At 39.6% G+C, this 20,474-nt stretch overlaps 1 protein-coding gene across 1 annotated transcript; it reads left to right on the forward strand.

Moving 5' to 3' along the window:
• The first annotated feature begins 246 nt into the window (after positions 1-246).
• On the forward strand, positions 247-6,583 carry Nxt2 (nuclear transport factor 2 like export factor 2). Its single transcript, XM_051141994.1, has 4 exons — positions 247-440; positions 1,488-1,574; positions 3,652-3,796; positions 4,553-6,583. Exons 1-4 carry the CDS (start codon positions 312-314, stop codon positions 4,732-4,734), a joined length of 543 nt encoding a protein of 180 aa, XP_050997951.1. The 5' UTR covers positions 247-311; the 3' UTR covers positions 4,735-6,583.
• Positions 6,584-20,474: the final 13,891 nt, after the last annotated feature.

Genomic DNA, 20,474 nt, shown 5'->3' on the forward strand with positions numbered 1-20,474 from the left:
CAGGTAGCTGGAAAACTGAGATGCATTTTGTATGTTAAGATTACAAAAACTAGGTGTTTTGTGTTTGTGGTTTTTTTTTTAAACTGGTTGGTTATTTTTTGTTTGTTTCTGTATTTTTGTTTTTGGTGGGTTTTTTTTAAAGCTTTTTTCTCTCTTTTATATAAAGTAAACAGTTTGCAAATAATTAAAATGGATGGGCGGGATAAGTCGGAACTGAAGGGAAGGGCTGCTTAGAGTTGGAGCAGGTGTGATTTTAACACCGGACTGAGCTACTTCCGGGAGAGAATGGGCGGGATGAAAAATCTGTGCCTATGGCGGGTTTCGTTTTCTTGCTAAACATTTCATCCTTCAGCAGTCAACCGAGCCAGAAGCGTGAGGAGGCTGGGACATCTCCGCTGTCGGAGCAAACCGTTCCAAGGTCCCCAATGGCCACAGCTGTGGTGAGTGCGCAACACCGAGAGGTGCGGAGGAGCTCGGGCTCTGAGGCGGCAGAAGGGAGGGGGAGGCACGAGCGTGGCTTGGACACGTGAGCAAGTGGCGAATCAGGGTCTGGCCCGCCAGCCCCTGGGGCGGGGCTCACTTCCTCTGCCCGCCCCCTAGTCCTGGGAAAGACCAGCAGGTGGGTGGATAGCAGCATTTGGAAGCCTGGGCGGGTTTAATTACCTATCGTTTACTGGGGCGCCTGATCCTTTAAAAAAAAGAAAGGCGATTATTTTATTTTATTTTAAATTTTTTGTTATTGTTTTGGCTTTTCAAGACGGGTTCTCTGTGTAGCCTTGGCTGGAGAGATCGCTCAGCCTTTAAAGGCTAGGCTCACAACCAAAAATAGAAGATTATTTTTAATTCAAAGAATAGGACTGTCTTGGTAAAAGGGTGGGGGCAAAAAGCTACTTAATCAGGGATCCCTTTTTGAGAAGGGCTCTGAGGAGTTTTCGTTTCTTGGTTTGTGCAATTCATTTCCAAACACCAGTGAATGTTTATATATTGTATGAAAATTTTCTAAGTGAGCCTGCTTAGGCTTTCACGTCGTACTCGACCTTTTAAGAAAATTCAGTCACTTCTAAGCTTGCTCGTGAATTGAAACTGAGTACTTTCCTAGTATAGTCAATAACTGCTCACCCCTCACACCTAGGGTCTTGTCTCCAGGCACTCCTGAGTTACAGTTTTTTATGGTGTCCTTTTGTAGGTGAATGTTTCATAATAGTGAGTTTTCCTTTTCTTTTTTTCCAAAAAGCCCAGATTTATATGTGAAGAGTGAAAATAAATGGGAGATGAATATGTTTCAAAGACAAATACCTAAAACTAGCAGCAATTTTTTAAGCTGAAATTTGTGCCTTAACCTTTAAAATACTCAAATTTGTATGATAGGAGTGGATTTGGCATGCAGCTTTATAGTGATGAATATAAATCAACAATTTTTGTTGCCTATTTGTGCTTTTGGAGGTTGAGTGAAATTATAATTTACCTTTCTGAAAATTTTCTTCTAGAATTTTAAAACTTATGTAGATCAGGCATGTAGAGCTGCTGAAGAATTTGTCAATATTTACTATGAGACAATGGATAAAAGAAGACATGTGAGTTTGATATTCTCTATTGCTCTTTGTTTAAATACTATTTTGTGTGTGTGTGTGTGTGTGTGTGTGTGTGTGTGTGTGTAAATACCATTTGTCTGACCTGCATAAGTAATTACAATGCCCAGATTCTTTAAAATTTGCTTTTATTTGGTTACAGTTTCATGGGTTTGTTGTTTGTTTTCTGTTTTGGTATTGTTTTGTTGGATTTGTTATATTAGGTTTTTGTGTAGGTATTTTGAGAAACTAAAGTTGGGAGGCTTGGGAGAGGATCTGGAATGATATGGGGGAGGGAAAGAATATGATAAAATATATTTAAATTTAAAATTGTTTTAAATAAATATAAAAAAGGGAAAAAACTTGAGTAGCTTATAGAAGGTATGATAAGGTATTACTTTACCTAGTACCATGCTCTTAGTCAAAAATTCCAACTTTTCCTCTTTTTAATTTATTTATTCACTTTATATCCCAATCAGAGCCCCCTCCCTCCTCTCCTCCTGGTCCCACCCTCCTGCCTTCTTCCTCCTTTTCCCCCTCCCCTTCTCCTCAGAAAAGGGGAGCCAACCCACCCCAGCAAATCAAGTCCCATCAGGACTAAGTGCATCCTCCTTCACTGAGGCCAAATAAGGCATCACAGCTAGGGAAAAGTGATCCAAAAGCAGACAATAAAGTCCATGTCAGGGACAGCTCTCACTCCACCTGCTAGGGACCCACATGAAGACCAAGCTGCCCATCAGCTACATATGTGTAGGGGGCCTAGGTCCAATTTGTGCATGGTCCTTGGTTGGTGCTTCAGTCTCTGTGAGCGCCCATGGGCATAGGTTAGTTAACTCTAATGGTCTTCTTGAGTATCTCCTGTCCCCTCTGGGTCCCTCCCTCTATTCTCCCCCCAACACGGTCTTCCACAAGACTCCCTAAGCTCTGCATGATGTTTGGCTGTGGGTCTCAGCATCTGTTTCAATCTGTAGCTGGGTGGAGCCTCTCAGAGGACAAGTTATGCTAGGCTCCTGTCTGCAAGTAAAGCAGAGTATCATTTATAGTATCAGGGGTTGGCTCTCTCCTCTGGGGGTGGGTCTCAAGTTGGGCCAGTCATTGGTTGTCCATTCCCTCAATCCCTGCTCTTGCACAGCTTGTAGGAAGGGTAAATTTTGGGTGGATTGGTGTTCCTGTCCCTCCACTGGAAGTCCTGCCTGGCTAGGACATGGCCTCTCAGTCTCCATTTCTCCCTACTGCTAGTAGTCTCATCTAGAATCACCCCCCATATTCTCCTAGGATAAATAAAGTAAAAGGAAAGGGCACAACATAGCCAAGCCCCTGGTGGTGCAAACCTATAATTGTGTATTTAGGAAGCTGAGACAAGATCCTGGGTTTGAGGCCAGCCTGGGACACAGGGTGTAAAAGTAAAAGGAGGTCGCATAGTTCATTATGTGGAAGGGATGGTATGTGTGATCCTTTAACCTAATTTAACTTTGAGAATAAAAGAGTAATGTGTCACTTGGCCCAAAAGAGTTAAAGCTGTTGGAATCTGTCTCGTCTGAACCTGATCACACTTACCATCAAACACACTACTTTAAGTGCTTCTGATTCTTTTGAGCTTAGTATGCCAATACTAAAAAACGAACTCTTCCTAACATATAAAGGCATCAAGTGACTCACATGGATTTAGTCATTAGAATTAAAGTGTATTGGGGCTTAATTGACAACTTAATTCTGAGCATTGGAAAAGAGAAACTAAAACTGGTTTGAGGCTGCATGTGCTTGGGATTTGTGATCTCTTAATTCATCTTAAAATAGCAAAACGTTAAACCACTTACTACTTGAGTGATGCAAGTTTTCCCCTTGAAACTAAAGTGGAAATACTAGACATAAACGAATTTCTGCGTTTATGAAGTCGGATAGTACCTACTTAAGGCAAGATAGATATCATGGTCACATTATTTTCCAGTAGCAAGGGAGCAAAAGAAGTAGAGTCAGAAACTGACTTATGAAAATGTTTACATATTAGCTATACTCTTTTAATGAATTTCTAGAAACTGTTTATGGAGGGAAAACTCCTCTAAAAGTTTTCTTTTATGTTTAGGCACTTACTAGGCTGTATTTGGACAAGGCCACTCTGATCTGGAACGGAAATGTTGTAACAGGTGTGGAAGCCCTTGCTGATTTTTTTGAGATGCTACCTTCGAGCGAATTCCAGATCAATATGTTAGATTGCCAACCAGTTCATGGTAAGATCAGGATCTTTAAAAGTATCTCCTTTATTTTCTGTTAGTAAACACTGAGATTTACACCCAAAGCAGCAGTAACGTTTAATAGTAGGTATATTTGCTTATTTGAGAAAGTTAAGTGTCACAAAACATAATTTATACAGTCCGGCTTTGGGTCTTCTTTTAGGTGCTTTTCACCCTGGAGAACCACCAGAGTTTGGGAGATTGTGATTTTTTTGTTAATGAAAAGGAGAATGCGTACAGAAAAGATAATGTATGCTGTTTCATAGATTGATGTGGTTGAGTGTCTTTTAAAGTTTTGGAGAACTATATTCTGTGACAGAATGACTTGTGACAGCATTCAATTCAGAGCAGATTGATGCAGTGTACTATATTTACCTCTAGATGGGGTACTTACTATCTTAACTAGTTGTTTATAATGACATTTCCCCTTTTATTTCCTGAGGAAGGTTTCAGAAGCAAACTACAAATGATGTTAGATATATAATGAAATATAGGAAACAAATGGTCATGTTAGATTTAGAATATTTATTTTGAAACTTGAGAGTACCCTACAAAACTTTCTGGACTGAAAATCATATATATATATATATATATATATATGTATATATATATATATATATATATTAATATTCAACTTTTGACTTTGGCATGCCGGCTCAAAGTACAGAACATTTATGAAAAAACTTTAACATTAGACCATAAGCCTATTTAGACATGCACGTTGACATAGTTCTTCTATTTATGTTGCTAAAGAGAAAGCTACCCAGTCCCAGACTACAGTTCTTGTTGTGACCAGTGGGGCTGTGAAGTTTGATGGAAACCAGCAGCACCTCTTCAACCAAAACTTCCTGCTGACCGCGCAGAGCACTCCTAACAGCATTGTGTGGAAGATCGCAAGTGATTGCTTCCGCTTTCAGGATTGGGCTAGTATTTAAAGGAGCAAAAGCCCATTCTAGTGGTCCATTAGTTCCAGCAAGAGAAGTTGAATGTGAATTAATATGTTTCATTGCAAAGTGTACTATAAAGTAGTATGTGCTAAAACTAAATGTATGTAATATTTTTTTATTCCTAGCAGCACCTTTGCTAGACCAGCTGCCAGTTTGGATTATTGCCCTTAAGAGCTTTAAAGATAGTTTTTTACCCGCCTTATGCATACGTTCTGCTACTGTCATTCTCAAGGTAATATTAAACATGATCTAGGTACGAAAATGCTCACTGTGAACCCAATCTATTGCACAAATGGAATCCTTTTGTAATACTGTCTACGAGATAGCACAACAAAGCTCTGTAGGAGGAAGTTATTAGGATAATGTTTTTCAATGAAGCACATGCCTATTTACGATTAACACTGGCAATGCAGTTTTAATATATAAGTATAGATTTTGAAGTTAGTTCAACTTAGTTTTACAATAGTGTTCTGATGTATTTGAATTACATGTACGTGTTTTATGGTGCATATTGTCTTCTTAGAGTGACATGTTTCCTTTTGAATAAGGTCATCAAATAGATGGGCAAAAAATGTTCTTGGTTGATACTTGAGTATTGGGTGCATTTAGTGGCAGTAACAAGTTTGAAACATTCTTGACAGCTTCAATTCACTATATTTATGTGGTAAATGGTAGTGAAAATAAAAACTTTAGTGTGGAATATGGAGTGAAAATGTAGAAATCTAAGACTGAACCCAAAAATGAGAGAGGTAATCAAATGGTCAAGTCAGTACTTGGTTTCCACCTCCTGCAAGTATAACTTAGCTTTAGAATTTGCATCCTAGAGTCCCTAGGAATTCTTGCCAAATGTTCCTAAATTTGCTTTTATTCTAAGAATTGGATTTTTAGATCTTTTTACTTCCCTTCATACTTCTTTCCAGTATTTATCCTAATTTATTCAAGAGCTTAAGAGTATGAGATCAGCAGTAACTGCTGTCTCTGGACACCCTAAACTCCTTAAGTCTTCCATATCAACTTTTTTGCCCAAAGACTCCTGTGTATTACCCACCAACCACATGAAGTATTTTCCCTTCTGGTTTGTGTACTGTCAACTGTATTACCTATTATTTAAAATTAAGTCTTTAAACTTATTATTTGTTTTTGTGTGGCACTGGTTAAAAAAATATTAAAACATTTCTGCCTATAGTTAAAAAAAAACAACCAGAAAACAGAGAAAAATGTCTTCATGATAAACTTCAAAGGAAGAATCTCATCAACTTTATGTCTTAGCTTCTGAAGACAGAAAATATAGCTTTTTAGGTTTTAGTTAAACTTTAAAACTCTTCACAATTTTTAAATATTTAAGATGAATATGCTAGTACAATGAAAATTAAATTTTTATCACTCAATTTTAAAGCTAGTAATTCACTTTGGCCCAAAAATACACATGGTACTAGTAACTAATGTATTATTAAAGTTAAATGAAATATGGGGGGATGGAACTGATATTTAAAAGCATGGCTTATTTCAGTGTTTATCAAAACTTAACATTCTAGTCTATTCAGAGTGCTCTTACTCTTATTTTGAGTATTTATTGAGTACTTATTTTTTTCTTGACTACATCCTCAGCAGAAACAATTAAAATGCCCAAGTACTGATCTTTTTATTGGTGGAGAACAATCTCAAAAAATGTGTATAATTAGCAATAACAGAACTGAACTGTTATGAATTACTAAATCCATACTCTATAACTCCATAATCTGTATGACTTTTAAATGGCTGGAACTACTCATATATGGACTAAAGTGTATTTTTGACATGTTCATATTTTTATAACTTGAAAAATAGAATAAAAATTTCATTTTCACAAGTTTTCTCAAGCATTTCTTAAGGTGTTTTTGGTTTTGTATTTAAGGTCCCAGAATAGGAACCTGTTCTTTATAAGCCTTCTCAATAAAAAAAAAAAAAAGACACACTTTAAAATGTTGAAAACAGTAGTAGATAACTTGGGACTTTTTTTCGTAGTCATTTCTACACTCCATCTTATTTTCCCTCTTTTCCTACCAAGCATTCACATTGCAAAGAATCAACTATTTGAAGTACCAGTGATGTTTAGGATGAGAAGTTGGAACTCTTAACCTGGAGAAAATAGCTAAAACATCACATTCAGTAAGCACTAAAACAGAAATACAGTTGTGTTCCAGAAATATTTATTCCTTCAGCTTTAATAATTACATTAAAATATGTCAATAGGATCTGGTGAGAAGACTCAGTGATTAAGAGCTGGTGCAATATAAGAGAAACTAATCCCTGGTGGTATTTACACAAGAGTTGTCCTGATTTGTGCGGAGCACTTCTGATCTCTCCCGATCTCATTGAACAGGAGCCTCTTGAACAAAGGCTATCCTCTATTTATTGAACAGCACAGCAAATGTGATATCAAAAAGGAACAAGGAACTTTTATCTTAATTGTTTACAGAAGCCTTGAACAGGGGGGAACTTGTTCCTTGGCTGGATTGACTCAGAATGGTATGCAAAACCATAGCGCAATATCTCCCTATGTGGCTTTCAACACTTGTAGCAGGTGAAATGGGCACTGCTTTCAGTGCCTCACTGTTTTCAGTAAATGATCTTAGGTCCGGCCCACAACATTTTATACACATACATTCATTGTTCTGTGTCTGGAGTATAACTGGGTCCCAAAGGAAAAATAAGAAACATGGTACATCAGAATGTTCAAAGCATATTTAAATGGGTTGCAGTGTTTTTCTTAGAAGCCAGTTAATTCTGAGCAATGCAGTACTGGGAAAGGTGTGTAATTCCCATCCAGAAGGCAAATAGACACTGAAAGCAGTTGAAGAGAAGGAGCAGGACAGGAGCCTACCATAGAGGTTCTCTGAAAGACTCCACCCAGCAGGAGATTGAAGCAGATGCTCAGACTCACAGCCAAACTTCTGGCAGAGCACAGGGAGTCTTATGGAAAAGTTGGGGGATAGAAGGACCGGGAGGGGACAGAAGCTCCACAAGAAGACCAACAGAGCCAACAAATTTGGGAGGGGGATCGGGGCAGCGCAGTGGAGACTGATGCACCAAACAAGGGCCATGCATGGAGAGGACCTAGGCTCCCCCACTCAGAAATAGCCAATAAGCAGCTCAGTCTCTTATAGGTCTCCTATTAAGGGGAGCAGGGGTTGTCCCTGAACTGGACTTTGTTGCCTGCACTTTGATCACTTCCCCCTGGTAGGGTGCCTTACCATGCCACAGAGGAGGAGGAGGCAGGCAGTCCTGATGAGACTTGATAGGCTGGGGTCAGTTGGTAGGGCTCCTCCTTTTCTGAAGACTAGGGGAGGGGAATGGGAGGAAGAGGGTGGGACAAGGAAGAGATGAGGAAGGGGGCTACGATTGGGATGTAAAGTGAATAAAATTTTTAAAATAAATTTTAAAAAATGAAAATTAAAAAAAAAGAAAATACAGTACATAAGCAGAAGGCGTACATCATTATAAGGATCTCAAAGCACATCACTAATTTGGCTACAGGTTTGGAGAACGTTTGATTTGTAAAGGCACTCTTAAGCAGCAGTTCTCAAAACAATCATTCCCACAAGGAATACTTGCTGCTCTTATGGAGGATGGAGGGTTAGTTTCCAGCACCCATACACTGGCTCCCTGGCCTGTGACTCCAGTTCTAGGAGATCTGACCCCAATTTCTGGTCTCCGTGGACACAAGTCACCCATATGGTTCACCCCTATACATCAAGGCACTCATACCCACATCAAATAAATCTTAAAAACACGTCATCATCCAGGTAGAGTGGTATATGCCTGCAATCTCAGTATTCAGTAGTCTGAGGAAGAACAACTATGGATTTGTTGTACCAGTCTGGGCTATATAGCAGGATTCTATCTCAAAGGGGCAGGGGAGTCAACAGACACTTTGGGAAAAAAAGAAGTCACAGCCCTTCAAATCAAATGCTTTTTTTCAACTCTTCAAAGATACATAGGATTTTCACGTACTTACATCTCAGAAGTCTGTATGGCTCTTAAGTTGATGCTGTGTTAGAATTGAACCACTGTCCTCCCTTTATCATTGGTACCGGAAAACAACAGTGAATGTTGTATTTATTTGTATCTTAGATGAAATATTAACAATGAGTTTAGCCTAGCCAAAAATGGGTCCCGGAGGATGGAGAGATAGGTCAGTAGTTAGGAGCACCGGCTGCTCTTCCAGGGAGCAGGGATTTGATTCCCAGCACTTACATAGTGACCCACAGCCTTCTATAGCCCCAGCTTTCAGGGGATCTGTCTCCCACAGGCACTCACTGCACACAGGTGGTGCAGATATACAAGCAGGAAAAATGTACATACACATAAAATAATACTTTCTCTTATAAAAATTGGCCAGGCATCCACTTAGTTCTAAGTTTTTAGCAATGAGTAGAAATTCCGGTTAAGAGTTTTTCTACTGTGAGCTCCTTGGTGTTTTGCTAGTTTGACACAAACTAGAGTTTCCTGGGAGAAGAGAACCTCAGTCGACAAATCGCCTCCATCACACCGGCCTGTAAACAACTCCGTGGGAGCATTTTCTTCATTAATGATTGATAGGGGAGGACTCACATCACTGAGTACTGTCACCCCTGGCCAGGTGGCCTGGGCTGTATATGAAAGCAGGTTGAACAAGCCATGGAGAGCAAAAGCAGCTTTCCACCATGGTGCCTTGCTTCAGTCCTACCTATAGGTTCCTCTTTGAGCACCTGCCCTGGCTTCCTTCAGTGATGGCCTGTGACCCTGTAAGCCAAAATAAACCCTTTTCTCCCCCAAGTTTTTTTAGTCAGTGCTTATCACTGTGACAGAGAAGTAAACTAGAGCAGGCTAGGAGGAACATGTTAAAGTCTTGCCATGTTATTTGCATTTTATGAGTAGCTCATATTGCTAGAAAAGCCACAGACTATTAAGTACATCTATATCTCAGTATATTTGTCACAATAATATTTTTCTAATTTTTACCTTAAAATGACTTAGTAATGTATGGTTTATATAAAAGGATAGGTAGTCCAGGAGCTGTGTAGGTGGCTCAGTTGGTAAAGTGCTTGCTTTGTAATCAAAGAACCTGGGTTGGGATCCCCAGCACCCATATTCAAAACCAAACAAAACAAAACTAACCAAAAAAGCATAGTGGTATATGGTTGTAATCCCATCACAGAAGAGGAGACATTAGGACCCCAGGGACTTGCTGGCCAGCGAGTCTAGGCAATCTGTGAGCTCCATATACAGTGAGAGACCCTGCCTCTAGTTGGGGGGCTATATTCTGCAACAGTGTTCATTTGTAAATAGCCCTTGCTCAAGTAAATAAACTCCCACCTATGCTCATGAAGGCAACCCTAGTTAACTGTAGAGGGCCATAAACAAAAGAGGCCCGTAAATAAGAGGGAGATTTAGGAGAAAGGAAGGGTCAGGGGGATGAGAGAATAATAGAGAAACAGCATAATCAAAGTCATGGTGGGGGTGTGTGCGGTGGGGCTGGGGTGTGTACATGCACGCGCATGAGCAATGTAATTGTAAAAGACTTTTTTAAAGGTAGAGAAAGGAGCTGGAGAGATAGGTAAGCAGTTAATAACTCTGACTGCTCTTTCCAAGGACCTGGATTCAATTCCCATCCCCAGAATGATGGCTCACATGTGTCTAGAATTCTAGTCCCAAAGGATCTGAATCCCACTCTTGGCCACATGTGATACACAGATATACATGCAAGAAAAACCCAATACACATGAAATGATAATAAAAGTATGTATCAATTACTTATTCTATTAAAAAGGTAAAGAGAGACATAGGAAGAAAGCCAATGTCAATCACATAAAGCACACATGGTCATGGACACTTGCTTATTTTCATTGTAGTTCCACGTAGAGTGCAGTGGTTGAAATAAGAGTGGGCCTCATAAGCTCATATGTTTAAATACTTGGTCCCCAGCTGGTACAAGTTTGGGGAGGATTGGGAGGTATGGTCTTATTGGAGGTGTGCCACTTGGGACAGGCTTTGAGGTTTCCAAAGACTAATACCATTCCCAGTGTCTCCCTGTTTCTATCTCTGCCTTGTTGTTGTGTCTCAAGCTGTAAGCTCTCATCTACAGGTCCAGCACTGTGCCAGCCTGCTGCCATGCTCAACAGCATAACAGCATAATGGTCATGGACTTTGGAATCATGACCCCAAAGTAAATGTTTTATTTCATAAGTTGCCTTAGTCATGATGTTTTGTTACAGCGATCGAAAAGTAAGACGTAATCTGGTACAAGGAATAAGGTCTGTTAAGAGGATTGAACACAATTCCTTTTTTTTTTTTTTTTTTTTTTTTGAAAGAGTGTGAAAGATGTTGGAATTTTGGCTCTGAACAGAGTTTGATGCTGTAAGCAGGCCTTAATGAGCCATCAGAGTAGGGGCTTGGAAGACAATAGTGCTGAAAGTAATGTGCACTCTGGAGACCTAACTCAAGAGATTTCAGAGGAGAGCACTAATAAGCAACTGAGGTAGAGGTCATTCTTAGGATAGTTTAGCAAATGTTGAGGCTGTTTTTTGCCCTTGTTCTAAGACTATACCTGAGGCTAAATCGAGGAGTTTTGAAGTAATTTCTTTGTCAGGGGAGAGCTTAATTGCTCTGTCATGTGGTTATTAGTGCTCACTCACTCATATCTACAGCAAAAAAGAGAAAAACAGAAACACAAAATGCACAGTCTGAGGAGAAAAAGAGCACTAGGATATTTAATGTTGGAGCCAAGGCTTGTGCTGAAAGAGATGAGGAGAAGCCCTGATACACAATGGAACAAAATGAGTGGTACTCTGGGGGCGGGGCAGAGGTAAGATGTGGCCCAGCTAATCCTGCAACTTGTGAAATGAAAAGGCCTAAAGAATTTTATGCTTCTAAAAGTGAAGCAACAAATCAAAGCTCACACAAATAAAATTCAAGAAGGAGGTTGTATTGCATCGCAAGTAAGCAGCTGAACTTGTCAGCATCGGCCCCAGGGTTCTGGCTTTTGGATCATAAAAAACACACTAATAAAGGAGTTGTAGAATCTTCCTCTATGGCAAAAAAAAAAAAAAAAAAAAGAGTTGCAGAGGCCAGGCATGTGGCAGGGGAGTCTCCATATGGAAGCAGTGAGAAGCCATTGCATCAAGCTCTGAAAGGGAAGCCTGGAGTGGTTTGGAGACCCCACAATGTGATAGATACCAGAGCTGCGGGATGTCTGTCAGGGAGAGCTCCATACAGGGAGTGGAAGTAGCCCAATGGAGATAAGGGTGTTTCAATCCGCAGAGATGAACGCTTCAGCAGTCTAAGTACTCCCTGTTACAGAAGTTCGAGTTTGCCCTGCTGGGACTTGGTCTTAGTTTGGTCCAGTATTTCCTCACTGTGCCTCCATTCTCTATATGGTGTGCCATTGTATGCTGGAAATATGTAACTTGCTTTTTTTTTTTTTTTTTTTTTTTTTTTTTTTTGGTTATCAAGACAGGGTTTCACTGTGTAGCCCTGGCTATCCTGGACTATCTTTGTAGCCAAGGCCTCTGCCTCCCTAAGTGCTTGGATTAGAGGCGTGTGTGCCAACACACCTGGCTGCATAATTTACTTTTTTGTTTTATAGGGATAAAATAATATGTTATATGTACCTACATGCAACAAGTCCAGATAAGTATGTGAGATGTCCTCCTCTGTCCTTATTCTCCGTATTTCCTTGAAATCAGAGCAAGCCCTAGAAATCCTCCTCTCTCCACTCCCCACAGTACACTATCACAAACACACATAACCCTGATTATTTTTTCTCATGTTTGAACTGTACATTCTCTTACCCACTGAGCCATCTCCCCAGCTCCTGAATGTCTTTTTACATATATTTTGTGTGTGTATATACACACACACATATGTATTCTGTACATATATGTATATATACACACAGATATACACAAATATATACATATATATTTTACACACATATTATATACATATGATTGATGTGGAAGGGCCATGCTCAAAGTGGGCAGTGCCACCCCTGGGATTGTGATACTGGTTTCTATAAGAAAGCCAACCATGTAGAGTGGATAATTTTTTTTTAAGTTAAATTAAAAATAAAAGAAAGCAGACTAAGCAAGCTATAGGGAGCAAGCCTGTAAGCAGCACTACTTCATGGCCTCTTCCTGTCTCCAGGTTCCTGTCCTGTTTGAGTTTCTGTTTTAGCTTCTTTCGGTGACGGACCCTGATGTTGAACTGCAAACTGAAATAAAGCCTTCCCTTCCCATGTTTCTTCTGGTCATGTATTATCACAATAGAAATCCTAAGTAAGACAGAGAAGAAAGGGTTTATTTCTTCTTCTTCTTCTCCTTCTTCTTCTTCTTCTTCTTCTTCTTCTTCTTCTTCTTCTTCTTCTTCTTCTTCTTCTTCTTCTTCTTCTTCTTCTTCTTCTTCTTCTTCTTCTTCTTCTTCTTCTTCTTCTTCTTCTTCTTCTAGATCACAAGCCGTCATAGAGAATTCAGTATAAGAAATCAAGCTGGAGGGCTGGAGAGATTGTTACTCTTGCAGAGAGTCCAGTTTTGATTCCCAGCACCCACATGGCGGCTCATAAACACCCACCTGTAACTCCAGTTCCAGAGGGTCCAGTGTCATCCTGATCTCTGTGGGAACCAAGCATACACATGATGTATGTACATGCAATAAAACATTTATACACATAAACTTTTTTTTTTTTGGTTTTTTGAGACAGGGTTTCTCTGTGTAGCCTTGACTGTCCTGGACTCACTTTGTAGACCAGGCTAGCCTTGAACTCACAGCAATCCACCTGCCTCTGCCTCCCGAGTGCTGGGATTAAATGCATGTGCCACCACTGCACAGCTAAAATAATTTTTAAAAAATCAAACAGGGACTTTCACACGTACTCTGGTGCCTCATATTTGACCATGTCCCCTGGATGGGGAGGCCTGGTGGCACTCAGAGGAAGGACAGCAGGTTGCCAAGAAGAGACTTGATACCTTATGAGCATATACAGGGGGAGGAAGTCCCCCTCAGTCACAGTCATAGGGGAGGGGAGTAAGGGGAAAATGGGAGGGAGGGAGGAATGGGAGGATACAAGGGATGGGATAACAATTGAGATGTAATATGAATAAATTAATAAAAAAAATTAAAAAATCAAACAGGGAAAGAATTTGAATCAGAAATCGTGGAGGAACATTGACTTATTTTCTTACACACTCACTCACTCATGCATAGCCAAATTTTTTTCTTTTTGGTTTTTCAAGACAGGGTTTTTGAGAATCTCATACAATGTATTTTAATATTTACCCCCTTTTGCCAACCTCTTCCAGATCCACCCTTTTCCCCACTCAACTCTGTGTCCTCTTTTTATTCACATTTTTAATTGGGCAAGTTTTATTTTATTTATAATTTTTGTAATTATAATTACATCATTTCCCCTTCCCTCCCTCCAATTTCTCCTGTGTGCCCCTACTTGCTCACACATAAATTTATGAACTTTTCTTTAATTGTTGTTACAGAAATAGATAGACAGACAGACAGACAGACAGACAGACAGACAGATAGTTGCATATTCCTAAGTACATAAATACACTCTGCTCAACTGATACATCTACAACATAACACCTGCATCTAAATTTCAGGGATCATGCAGAAGAGGGGGCAAAAAAATGTAAGAGCCAAAGGAATGGGAAGATTGCTGTGAGACTGTGTCTCCTAGAAATGTCAGAGAGGCTACACTAAAGTCCTCTTTAAAAGGAAAAAAAATGACTAAATGAGATTTGTATTGCTAAGAAAGACACATTTTTAAAAAGATTATTTCAAAAATTGTTGGGTTAAAACATAAAATATATAGCTGGGCGTGGTGATGCACGCCTTTAATCCCAGCACTCAGGAGGCAGAGGCAAACGGATCTCTGTGAGTTCGAGGCCAGCCTGGTCTATAAAGTGAGTCTAAGACAGTTAAGGCTACACAGGGAAACCCTGTCTCGAAAAAAAAAAACAACAAAAAAAAAACCATAAATACATATTTCTGGGTGTGGTGGTGCATGCTTGTAATCCCAGCACCTGGGAGCACTAAAAGAGGATGATCATGGATTTAGGCTACCCTAGATTACACAAAGAGTAAATAGCATAAACATATATTTAATCTTGATAAAAACTACTAAATTTTCCTCCAAACAAGATCTCCACAATTCATACCCTCACACAATCTGTATGAGTATTCATTTTCCTGTGCCCTTATTCATATAGGACATGATTAATTTAATTCTTTTTACAAACTTTATCAATGGTAAAATAATTTTGTATGTCTTTAATTGCTAGAAAATGGGGTAACTCCAAATTTTGTACCTCCAGTTATGACCTCCAAACTTGAAATCAATTGCTTATTTGATATCTCATGGATAATCAGTTACCATGCACAACACAAAAATCCTGACTTGGAGAAAAAACAACTAAAAGTTAGATCTAAACTATGTACCACATTAACACTTGAGATAGAAAACAGCATGTTTAATCTGAAATAATCTTATCATGAAACCTGCTCAAGCTTTACAGTAGTTCTGAAAATGGCATCTCTCTCCTTGCAATTCCTTAGATTAAAAACCTAGAACTAGCCTGGAATTTGCTTTTTCTCCCACACCCAGAGATTTAGATCAATTTTCACTGCTACTGCCCTTCCTTTACCATATCCAAGCTCCCATCATCATTGGACTGTACTATTGTTCACGCCCCACCTTTGGTCTTTTTCATCCTTCTCCTTCCTGTATCTATCTGGCCCTAGTATATTCCCTGTTCAACAGTGAAAATGGTCCTTTAAAAATGACAAGGCAGATTATGACACTCCTGCTCAGAACTCTCCCTCTCTGGTTTTGTATCTCACTTTTCAGTGAAAGCCAAAGTTCTTTTGATTACTTACAATAGTCTCACTGTCTGACACTGCAGCCCTTTCTGACTTCACCTTAATGTAACTCCACTCCAGCTACTTGACCTCTTTGCTGAACATGAACTGCTCCAGAGAGAACATTATCATTTGAGTCTGTTTTGTTCATCTACCATGCTGTTCAACCAGATACCTTTCTTCACGGGTCAGGCCTCCTTTGCTTAATTTTAAGCTAATTAAATACCGCCCTATAGGACCTTTCTAAGATAGCATTTTCCTCATCACTGTCTGTCCTCTTACTCTGCTTTAATTTGTTATGTGGCACATTTTATAAGTGATATATTTCCTTTTATTTCTTTACTCTCCCCATTAAAATATAAGTTTCAAGAGGAAAGGGCCTTTGTATATTTTGTTTGTTGCAGAATCCTCAAAGCCTACTACAGTGCTTGGCAGGCATTCATTAAATATCTGTTGAATAATTGAATGGTGAAATTCTCATATTAATGAGTCATTTCCAGTGCCCTGTGTTTGTCACATGTATTTCCACTGAGGCTTTTTTTTTTCCTTCTTTCTTATGATTTTTGTAGGTGTCTTTAGAGCAATGGTTCCCAACCTGTGGGTCATGACCCCTTTGGGGGCAGGTCAAACAACCCTTTCACAGGGATCATCTAAGACCATTAGAAACTACATAGTTGCAATTTACAATTCATACCAGTAGCACAATTACAATTATGAAGTAGCAACAAAAATGATTTTATGCTTGAGGGTCACACATCAGGAGACTCTATATTAAAGGATCACAGCATTAGGAAGTTTAAGAACCACTGTGCCAGGGTAGGTTTGTACCCCTTAGGGGCCTTCCCTTCTCTGAGAAGGAGGAGAACGGTAAAGGAAAGGGAGGGCACTTAATGGAAGAGTGAGAGGAGTGGAGAGAAGGGGTTGGAATCAGGCTGTAAAGTGATTTAATAAATAAAATGAAAAATAAAAAAGAGAAAGTGGCTATTAATACTTTTTACCAATGTAGCATTTCCCCTGTTGTTACTTGTATTTCTACTGAGTTTATACTCATTGTGATGTTTTAGTGAGTTAGGAGATACCTGTTAGGTCTCAACCCCTGGAACAAATGGCTGAGATGCCTATTTAACATATCAAAGTGAATCTGTTGGCCAAGTTCTCCCAGCATTGCTCAGTCTCTATCTGTTACAGGTCCCTCCTGGCTGGCATACCCCATCCCCCTACCTTAAGCTTCTCTGCACCGGGTCTGGGCTGCCTTTCCCTATATAATCCAGCCATTTTGGTTACCTGGTCTTTTTGTCTCCTCTCTTGGCCCAGATCACCCCTCTTGGTTGGTGGCTCCTCTCCTTTCTCCCTTCCCCCTTCTTACATGGCCCAGCTCAGTCTGGCCATGTTCACCCTGGACTCTCCCAGATGTCCCTGTCTCTGGCTATGCTCTCCCTTTTATCTACAATAAACTTTCTCTTCCACCATACCTAGGAGCAGTCATGTTGTTTACGTTTTTATGTTTTTTAATTCAATACCTACATAGCAGGGAACCATTAATGCTTCCTTTTTATGAGAGGTACTTCCAGAGATTGAAATCTGAATTAGTATACTGAATAAAAAAGATCAACATTAATATTGCCTGGAACATCTTATCCTTCAAGGATTCTGGGAGAATAAGATTTTGTGGAAGTGGCCCAGTTGGTAGATAGAGTTCTTGCATAGCACATGGTACAAAGCCTTGGACTGACTGCCAGACTACATAAACTGGGTTTGGTTAAGGCAGGCAGATCGGAAGTTTATCTTTGTGAAACAGAGCTGCTTCTTCTTCTCAGACATTTGAACCGCAAAACCTAAACAAATAAATTCCCACAATTATCTGGCCTTTTGATTCAGACACCACCATTTCTTTTAGTTCTCCAGCTTACAAGTAGTAGATACTAATATTTACCAGTCTCCATAATTGTTAAGTCTTGAACCTTGGGACAAATGGCTGAGGTGGCTATTTAACATATCAAAGCTGACCTGGCCACAAGGTTCTCCCAGCATCCCTACCTTTTACAGGATATGGGTGACATACCCTTCCCTCTCCCAGAAACACTCCAGTGCTGGGGCTGGGCTGCCCTTGCTCAGGCTGCTCTTCCCTATCTAATCCAGCAATTTTGATTACCCCACCCCTTTGGCCTACCCTTTACTCTCCTGGCTTCTTGATCTGGCTCTCCCTCTCCCCTCTTCCCTTTCCTCACACGGCCCACCTCAGGGTCATGTTCACTCTGGACTGTCCTAGATACCTCTATCTCAAGCTATGCTTTCCCACATATCTGTAATAAACTTTCTCTTCCAACATACCTAGGAGCACTCATGTCCTTCCTTTTTATTTATTTATTTATTTATTTTTTACATTTGAAAATCACTTGAGCCAATTCCAAGAATAATAAATGCCTTCTCATATACAAACCTATCTACCAACTTCCCTCTCTCTCCCTTCCCCCCACCCCCTCTCCTCAGCCAAACATATAATTTTCTATCTTTGTTCCTATGGAGAGCGCTGACTAATACACCACCACTAAGATTTTTAGATTTTTATCTGGCCAAACTTGGGACTCTTTTCTAAGATCTGTTTGTTTTGCTTTAATTAGTCCACAAAATAATAGATTTCATTATGACATCTTCTCAAACTGAACTATTTCTAAGTGAAGTGTATGATGTTGCCCATGCAGAAACCCTGGAGTTTTCATTGCCACACCCAGTGCATCATTAACTCACATCAATTTCTAACCACCAAATACATCTAAAAAATATACAGTTGACCCTCAATATTCAGATGTGCCAGATATAAGAATTCACCTAGTAAAATTAATTATAATTCTCCATAAATATTAGCAATATACTTATGATTACTCACAAGCATGCTGTAGGCAGTGAAGATATTTTTATTAACTGATGTACACATTTAAATCTGAAGTCAAATGTGCTGGGAAACAGACCCTGAGTAAAGCTGTATGAGGAGATTTCTGAGAGCTTGTGAGAAAACTCCAAGTAAAGAAAAGTCTTATGACTTCCATTTCTCCATAGCATGGGTTTGTTTGTGGAATGTGCTCTCGTGCCCCTCCCAAGGGTAGTGAACAGGAGTGGGCTTTACTTTGGATTCTCCATCATCTTGTCCTTGTGACTGCACACAGCTTAAACTCATGTTACCTTGCCCTTGTGCCTGGATAAAATTTCAACTCAAGAGCACACTTGACCTTGCTCAACTCTCAGAATGCACTCAGAATAAAGATTCTCTAGTGCATGAGACTGTAGTCCGCCTCATTTATACACCTCGCTCTCACAGGTTCACACCACCAAATAGAGTGGTAGCAATGATGAGATGTTCTACTTTTTTGTCTCAGCTCCAACACTCAAAACAAGTATTTTTTTTTAGGGCCTACTTAGCACATTATCACAATTTTTGTTATGGTCCCCATTAGTTACAATGGTCCTCAAGAACAGTGTTAAACAGTACTATAACTGCTGTTAACTATGCACCGGGAAATGATGTGTTTTTCAAAGAAAACACCTGTGTTAGATAAGATTCTTCAGTAACGAATTATCAGGCTTATTGCCAAGGGTTCAGCGCAAGTGAATCAGCAGTATATGTTGTCTAATTTAAATGGAAAGCCACATAAAATGAGGTTATATTTTGATAAGTTACTAAAATATTATGATATGTACCTAGCTGTATTTTATAGTCATAATGGTTTAATACTCATTAATGCATCACTCACAATGGCTTTATGGAATATAATTACTGCAAATGATGACACTATAATGTACTTCTCTCTACTTTTCCAGCTTTCACTTTTGACCAGCCACCATGCTAACACCTTGCTTCGGCCTCTTCTTCTGCCTTTCTAGTCTCCACAACAGCCCGGGTAGATTTATTTTTTTCTGTTTAGAGGTTAACTTCATTTTACTTATTTTGCATGTGGTATAGTGATGCACGTCACAGTGGGTTTGTCGTCATCAGAGGGACATCAGAGGACAACTTGCAGGAGTTGGTCTTCTTCTCCTACTTTGTGGATAACAAGGATGAAATTCAGGTCAGTTTTCAGGCTTGTAGGCAGGGGCCTTTACCCCACAAACCATCTAAAGGCCCCTGGAGTGATTTTCTGGCATAGTAAATCAGATTTTTTTTTTAAATCTTCTTCACAAAACCTTTGGGAAAATCATCCTATTGTGTTTAGAATAAAATTCAAATTTCCTACTCTATTTAGAATTATCCAAAGAAACAGAACCAGTAGTGTGTGTTGTGTGTGTGTGTGTGTGTGTGTGTGTGTGTGTGTGTGTGTGTCTGTGTTTGTGTCTGTGTACATGTTCAGAGTGGAAAGATGGGCAATCAGGCATATTATGGGAATTGGCTCGTATGATTATGGAAGCCAGGGAATCCTACGATCTGCCTTTAAATGGGTAATCAAGACAGCCACTAGCACTGTTTGGCCCGAGAATCTGTAGCCTGTTGGTGCATGCTCTGGTATTCGAAGGCCCAAAAAGCCATAACTCTGCTTTCCAAGGGGGAAAAATTAGTAGCCTAGTTCATGAAGGAAGAGTAAATTTGTCTCTCTTTTTATCTGTTCTGTGTGGACTCTTAAAGTAGATGATATATATTCATACTGGGGAGAATTTATCTTTTTATCCTTCAAAAACAACCCTTTCATAAATACCAAAGAATGACTGTCTTACTTTTATCTCTTAACTCGGATAAGCTGACACACACAATTAATTCTCGTACTTTCCATGATCGGCAAGACTCTGTGTGTTCAGGATCCTGCCTATCTCTCCATCATTATTGTCTGTCACTTGCCTTCTCCACAGGTCTC

The sequence above is a fragment of the Acomys russatus genome, chromosome X (assembly GCF_903995435.1).
Source record: "Acomys russatus chromosome X, mAcoRus1.1, whole genome shotgun sequence".
NCBI lineage: Eukaryota > Metazoa > Chordata > Mammalia > Rodentia > Muridae > Acomys > Acomys russatus.